General features: G+C 43.2%; 1 protein-coding gene across 7 annotated transcripts in view; it reads right to left on the bottom strand.

The window, feature by feature from the left end:
• Positions 1-2,973: 2,973 nt before the first annotated feature.
• The window catches only part of EPN2 (epsin 2), a 64,292-nt gene continuing 59,151 nt past the window's right edge, over positions 2,974-8,114 (bottom strand). For all 7 annotated transcript variants that reach the window (XM_075010660.1, XM_075010665.1, XM_075010661.1 and 4 more), the window contains one exon: positions 2,974-7,249. In XM_075010660.1, the coding sequence (XP_074866761.1) occupies positions 6,912-7,249 (338 nt within the window). In that variant the 3' untranslated portion in view covers positions 2,974-6,911. The remainder of the gene's footprint in view (positions 7,250-8,114) is intronic.

The following is an 8,114-nucleotide window of genomic DNA, read 5'->3' as shown; positions in this document are numbered from 1 at the left end:
CAGGACATACACTTTGTGCTTTTCCTCTATTGGTGCAAAAAGAGAAGGCAAGTATCAACTCGGGCCTCCCAGGTGCTGCAACCACGGACATGGTCATACCGCCCCTGTGCAGAACCACGGACATGGTCATACCGCCCCTGTGCAGAAGGAGAAATTGACTTAGTGGGGGGTTGATCCTGCTTGAAGCAGGGAGCTGAACTAGATGACCTCCTGAGGGCCCTTCCAGCCCGAAGTGTCTAAGATTCTAAATGGAAACAGTGGGAAGGTGCCTGGCCCATGGTGTAGGAGCAGACCGGTTGCTGTTGGGAATAGAACAAAACTGCCCTCTATTCCATTGCCAGTCAATCATGCCATCCCCAGTGGCTTACAAAAGACTGTGATGCTCAAGTGTTATAAGCCATCACCAAAATTTCCAGTTCAAGTCTTTCCTGAACAAATGGGAGACCTCACCTGCTAATGGAATTAAAGATTCACATAGACTACACTAACTGACATGCATCTAAAATGTAATCCCATGGTGGAGCACATGGACGCAGTATCAGGGGATGGATGCTCACCAAAGCAAAAAACATTCACAAGGAAAATGGCCAGAGGAATTCTTATGGACGCACACAGGAACAGAAGATTAAGTGAAACGTCAGTGGTGAGAACAAGCCATGCAGCACCAGACGTGAAAGTTGTCTGGGCTGTCCTCTGTGGGAGCAGATGGTTTGTTCATCAGTTCATTTCACATGCAGCGACTGAAGTCAAATGAATCACAGTTGAGCAGAGATGCAGCAGGGGAACTGGAGTGTCACAGTAGTGATGGACTTGTGGAATATTCACACCTACAGGCACAGGTGACAGCGGCTTTTCATGGCTCTACCCTACGCAAGCACGAAACAAGATGTGATATCGAAAACTGACATTTCTTCTCCCCAACCCCCGCCTCTTAATCTCTTCCTAACCAGAGAATCCCTGACACCCCAGTAATTTTAACATTGCCCAACTGCTGATCGGTCTGATCAGCAAACAGCAACTACGGGAAATGTGGCGGGTTCCCTGCCAAAGCGCTCTTGAAACGAGACAGCAATGAAGTACACTTCAACTCAGAACATCCAGAATTAGAAACCAAAATTGGCCGCCACCCAGAGGCAGGTTCAGTGCTAACTGGTCTGCTAGGACTCTTGAGTTAACACTCGGGCAATGTCAACACTACAGAGGGGATAAATGCAAAGGACTGAAGATGGGAAGCGTGGATCCACAAGGCACTGCAAAGCTTTACACAGCCACTGAGGTGAGTGTGCAAATCATACCAGCCCTTCAATCTCAATTCGTTTCACCCACACGGCAGCATCCAATACAAAGTTCACCCTTGCAGCCTTCAAGATGCTGCAGACTCAATGCTCACCTTTTCCTTCTTCCTTTACATCCTTTTGGTCTCCCATCTATCTTTGCTTTAACACCTCCCCCCCCCGCACCTTATTACACAGCCTTCTGGACTGCTTGGTAATACTTTAAATCACGTATTAAGCACAGGGACACTTGGGAAATGGTTAGTAAAGTCATAACAGAATACTACCTCCCCATGCTGCTTTTCTAGCTGGGAAAGTTTTCTTGGCTATTATCCACTCTGAATTTTCTATCAGTGAAGACTCACAAATCCAGCGCGTTGCTTTTTGAACTCAACAGGTACTGTAGCAAACCAGACCTCTATGTCACCTCCCAGCTCCGTTCCTCAGCCAGAAGAATATGGTGCTGGCCACTAAGAAAGGGGCGTAAACAATTATGGAATAGCCTGCCCAGTAAGGGCAGGATTTTTTTCTATTGCATGTCAGGGAGTGGTTGGCTGGAGCCCCTGAAAGATTCCCTAGCCCAGATTCTGTGAAAACAAAGGGGCCCTGACTCAGGACTTGCCCACAAAACATTTCACCCTTGTTATATGAGGAACTATTCAGGGCTCCTCTGATGTAAACAAACATTCCCTTGAAAACATTCTTTAAAAGATGGCCATCTAGAAGAGCATTTTAGCCATCTGACCCAGGCCAGGCTACCAATATTTCTGTTTTACCCAAAAGTCCAGACCCTGAATCAAATCAGTCACCTCTTCACAAAAAATCCACTAACTTCCCCCAGGGCTTGCTGCTATGAAAGAGCCCAAAACCTGCCAGGGAATCCATGCTCTCACATATGAGAACTATTATTCTAAGCCAGGGGTAGGCAATAAAAAAAGTGGCAGTTCACCAGGCTAGTCCTTGGGGGGGTCACCACTACTGTATTTACCTGCACCTCTGCAGAAATCATGCGATTGTGGCTCTCATTGGCAGTGGATCTCTTTGTGGCCAGTGGGAGAGGCTGGAAGCAGCACAGACTGGGACTCTGCTTCCCACTGCTCCCATCTGCAGCCAACAAGAGCTGCCATCGCTTATTACCTGCTGCTCCAAGGGTACGTATAGAATGTGGGAGACCAGGGGAAAAGCCAGGGACTAAGCCTTGCAGACCAGATCCCACCTTCAGGCCAGTATTTGCCGAGTCCTGTTCTAAATTGTTATATGCAGCAGACCCAACTTCTGCATTTTCTGCAATAATGTGACTGGAAGTTGTGAGCGGTGGGGAGCTGGGAACCCTCTGCTTGCAGGAGCTGGGAACCTGACCAGCACTGCTGCGCCCTGACAATCACAGAAGCAGGGAGCCAGGTGCAGCCGGGGCTGGGGGACCCAAAGACAGCAGGGCCTCTCCCCTACCTGGTCCCAACTTACTCAAAATTTGACTTACATGTGGTTGCCCAAGAACGCAACCTACATGGAAGCTGGGGTCTACTGCAGTCAAAATCCAGATACCGAGCTAAATCTGCTTTTCAAGGTGGCATCCTACCTGCTGACTTCCATGACACTGGTCCACACCCTAAAATGACATCCTTTTAAAAACATATCACTTTTACATAGGATACGAATGCTACGCTGGAGTTTAGAAAAGGAACGCAACTCTACAATATAAGCAATACAATTTTAATTCTGACCAGTCACCTACAAGCCCCTTGTCCTTCCACTGTTCTGATGGCATTATTAAATATCACATTTTTTGTGACATCGCTAGGGAAAAAATGACAGATACAGAACATTATGATACAATAGTACAAATGATAAATTATATTTATACAGTAAATGTCAATAGTCAGCACAAATTCATAAAAAGCAGCCTGCTCCCAAGTATTATGAAAACAGTTTGGTAAATATTTCAATGGTAACACTTGTAAAGGAAGCGAGTTTTGTGAGATTCTGCTGTGAAAAATAAACCATATATTTCTCCACAATTTGTGCAATATTAATACATACAGTACATATTAGAAACAGCAACAGTAAAAGGGAAGATGGGGAACAGAAGCTATCTTAGCTATGGGACTTCAAAGAGACTGTAAACAGCAAACCCACGATGGTCTCCCTTCCCGGTCCCCTCAAGACATTTTAGTTTCTACATAGTATAAAACTGAATAAATAACTGAGCTTATTTTTGGGCTTAAAATTATACCAAGATGTTTTACAAAATAATTAACACTATTTAACTTTGGTCAATTTGACCAGTAAGGCTATTTTGGGATACTAACATTTTAAATCAAAAGCACCGTATCATCTGGGAAAGAGGAAGGTGTCTGGCAAAATGAGTGTGAACGAGATCAGGTACACATGATGTGCTCCATCAAAAAAAAAAGTTTAACAACTGATATGACCATAAAATGGATTTAATAATCGCCACAACCAATGCTTTGATTGGCTAGTGCACAAACAGCCTTTCCTTGTTACTTATGTAGTGCCACAGGTATGAATGGGATCTTGCAGACAGAGATATGCCCACTCGTTAAACAAAAAGATATTTATCAAACCATCTGCATGTTCTTATTTTTATTTGATTACCTATTCCCAACATGGACTTCAGGCTGTGGATCTTGGGGTTGTTAACTTCCTTGGCCCAGTGCTCTGCAGCACGAGAGGTGCTTATCACTGCCCAGACACAGTGTGTCTTGCCGTGGTTTACTGTGCAAATATATATGTAAAAAGTAGTGTAGCTCTTGCAAAAGCTGTATGGTAAAAGTTACAATTTATCATTCAGCAGTTTCAGTCAACCAGCACATGAAAGCCCTGTTCCAGGCCAATGGTACATTTTTAATCACCTGATGAAACTAGCTCATTACTCTGAGTTGCAGATGGCTTAAAAATAATTACAAGCATAACCAGCTCCATCCTGATGTTAATGTCTTGCAGAAGTTGCAGTCAGAGCCTGCTGGCTGAATGCATATGCCCTCATCCACACTTTGCACAGACAAGCAGCTGACTGATTGAAGCCTGGGACAGTGTAAGAGAAACTAACTCCATTGTTGAGAAAATTAAACTGCAACCAGCAAGCAGCGATTCTTGCCACTTACCAACTGGAAATTGCTTCTCTCACGTGCTTATATCACAACCCACAAAAGTTTCTACTGCCTGCAAGAATTATGCCCATCCTCAGCAGGGGCAACACCCCCTGTGGGCCCCAGAGCAAGGCAGGAGATGGACCCGGCTCCACATCCCCAGAAGGGGTGGGGTTTCAGCCAGTCAGCCCTTGGCACGGCTCAGACTGCAGGGAGCCGCACCCTCCCCAAGCTGCACTGGTTGCAGTGCTCCAAAGTGACCGAGATCTCCAGGTCCCTTTGAAATACCAGCCCCTGGGGAAACAGACCCTTTTGTCCCTCGCCAGCAGGCCTGCCCACTGCCCATCCTGGCTTATACTGGATTTACATCATTCAAGGTCTTTTTCTTATTCTGAAAGACAACACAAATTATTTATTTGTCAAGACTTTCTGGGTGGGGACAGTGTACGTCCTCCTTTATAAAACGTGAGCAGGCTAAAGTTCTGAACACTACTAGTAAACCCAAGGGCAACAAGAGGGCAGAACAATCTGCATAGAAACACCCCTGCATTTAGATTTCCATAGACAGAGGACATCTATTTCAACCTACACATCTAATGTACGACTGTACCCTAGTTTCAATGGGTTTTCAGCATCCCTGTCCCTTGCAAAAGCACATAAATCCCAATACTCCTTCCATTCTGTGGCACGCTAATGTGGGTTGACATAATCCACATAGTATCACCAGAACATGGAGTTTCACCATTAATTTGCTTCTTTGCAATCCAGAAAGGCCACCAAAATGCATCAGTTCATACTCAGAGAGGCCCCAATCAAAGAAGTTACAAGCTCTAAACGCTAAATGTGGCCTGTCTACATTTGCATTCCCTGTGAAAGCAGAGCTTTTAAAATGTTACCATAGGACAGAAGACAAGCTTTGTGCCAGTAACACTGAATGAATCCTGCACACTGGTTTAGTGCTGATGAATCCAAGATGTGAGAGCTACAATGTATAGTTCAGTTTAAAATTAATAGCTGTAAGTGGAACCAGCAATTAACATGGAGTGCACCTTTAGTTAAAAAAATTAGCTGACTGGATTAATAAGTAACATACAGAGATATTCAATTTTTAAAATTTCAAGAAGTCACCATTATCAACAATCACTGTGATCTTCTTAAAGGATAGAAATCTGTCCATTTTGGTAATCATAAGAAAATAGGGAGTGAATACATGGAAAGGCAGCATTAGTGTTGTCTAAATGTCTTATTTAATGTTAAATTTAAATTAATTTCCCCTAAAAGTCATTAGGCAAGAGAATTCGTTTTCAATTTAATTATGAAATCTTAATTCAAAAATAAAATATTTAGTGTTAATCTTCCCTTTTAAATTCTCTTTACAGAAAGCAAGAGCTAAAACCATAAATAAAAGAAGGGCATTAAACCATAAAAATGACATTTGCCAATATCTTAATTTTTTAGCCTCACCTGATAAGTCTATCAAAACTAGACAGTTTAAATAAGATCCACATTGTAAAAATTAGCAAAAAAAAATGACTATTAGGTTATTCTGCAAACAAATATGGAACTGTACTACAAACAAATTATGTGCAAAAGTATACAAGAGTAACTGCATATAGCAATGTTAAGCCTGAATTAGTTTTAAAGCTTGCCCCGGTGAAACTGAATTCAAAGTTGTCCCGCTGCAGTTTGTTTTTCTTCATCTCACATTGTAAGTCAAATAAAAATAAAAAACACACACACAATAACTTCCAAATGAAGTCACTACTGGACAAGCACGGAGCAGAACACTCATTTAGCACGAGTGTAGCATGCCACTCACAGGAAGTTCCTTAATAGTCCTTAGATAGTAGTGTACAAATTCAACACTGCATACAACAGCACACATTATACTTGACAACTTGAGAATTTTCTTCCTTTCGAGACAAGCTTGCTTTCTCTGTCAAACCGCCAATAAGAAAGCAGTGAGATTCTGTGTTGCAATGTTTAATGCGTAAAACCAGCCTTCCGGGCTCTCTCCTAAGAATAAGGACTATGGGTGAACCAACAGTCTAGAAGTGTTATATAGTTATGTGCAAAAACATTCACTAGCGCTCAGAGTCTCGTGTCTATCATAAGAATATGGGAAATGATAGATGTAGGTAATGGTAATTTTAAGATCCAGCACATCATCTGACATCTACAAAATAGCGAACGGGAGTTTAAAATGGCAGGTTCTCCCCACAAAGTGTATTGAAATGGTTAACAAAGTAACAAAATGGGCATAATCTTACCCCGGCAAAAAGTCTGAACATTTCATGTGATGTTCAACAAGCCAAAGTAAGGTACCATGTGTAGCAAAGACTAGATTTAGATTAACTGGTAAGTAGAGAACTCTTTGAAGTTTGTAACTGTAAACTGTAAATCTACTTCCACGTCGTTTACACTCCATTCAGTTCAAGCAGATCCTGTTTGGTTTCCCCCCCCCCACCCCCCTCAACAGACTTCAGTTTGGAGATATGATGAAAAGAAGGTTCTTTCAAATGGGTCTTTATAGGAGAAAAGGATTAGTTGTATTTGTGGGCTGAGATGCTGCTGGAGCGACTCCTGTACTGTGAAGAGGCTGGGTCATCGATCCTGCAATGCTCATGTTCATCCCCTGCCCCATGCGAGTGACGGAGGCCATGGTGCCCCTAGCTGGTAATGGTGCCATTCCCACAGCCACTGGTGCCATGGAAGACAGAGGTACTGGCTCCATGCTCATTGCTGGCACAGCGTTGAAAGAAGGACTTGAGCCCATCACAGGACTTGCTCTCATCTGATTTAGTGTGAGGGGCTGAGGCTGATTCACTTGAAAGGGGTTTATTGGAGGTGGTGCGGTAGCTGTTCCTAGTTTAGAAAGACAAAAAAGAATGCCGTTCCAAAAAGGTCAAGGTTTTGCAGACATGCCATGTATATTTACAGATAAAGTTACACAATACTCCCCAACCCCCAACCTCCAAATGAACAAAAAACACTCCTATGGAAAAACACTCTTCGAATCATAGATGATTATGGTTGGAAGAGACCTCAGGAAGTTATCTGGTCCCACTCCCTGCTCAAAGCAGGACCGACCCCAACTAAATCATTTCTATGGTGGCTTTGTCAAGCCTGGACTTAAAAACCCTTAAGGATTGAGATTCCACCACCTCCCTAGGCAACCCATTCCAGTGAAATAGCTTTTTGCTAATATCCAGCCTAGACTCCCCCAAGCAGGCAATTTGAGACCACTGCTGCTTGTTCTGACATCTGCCACCGAGAACAGCCTCTCTCCAGACTCTCCGAAACCCCTCTTCATGTAGCTGAAGGATATAATAATGCTAACATACTGAACCACACGGGTGTCTCAGTGGTACAATTTCCATTTACTTCAGGGGAATAGATAAGTACAATCTCTCTGCCTATCTATCTTTATGAATGCTGGCTGAACACCACAACACTGACGGATAGGTGTCAATGCTCAGTAAGACAAGCTGTGCAAACAGATTCTGAATTCATCAGTCAGGGGTGTGCCTGACCATGACAGTCTGATGATACACTGCAACAGATAATTACAAGTTATTTTTATTCCTTTGCTGCACTTAAGCTGCTGTAAACCTGTACTCTGTTCACCCTCTCACTCCAAGATTTCAGCCATTTCTTTTGGCTTAGAAGTTCCTCACATATTTGGCTCTGAGATCAGGAATCCATACTGTAAACAAGCTGTTTCCAAAAT

This window comes from Carettochelys insculpta, chromosome 16 (assembly GCF_033958435.1).
Source record: "Carettochelys insculpta isolate YL-2023 chromosome 16, ASM3395843v1, whole genome shotgun sequence".
Taxonomy (NCBI): Eukaryota; Metazoa; Chordata; order Testudines; family Carettochelyidae; genus Carettochelys; species Carettochelys insculpta.
This window is presented reverse-complemented; position numbering and strand designations above follow the sequence as displayed.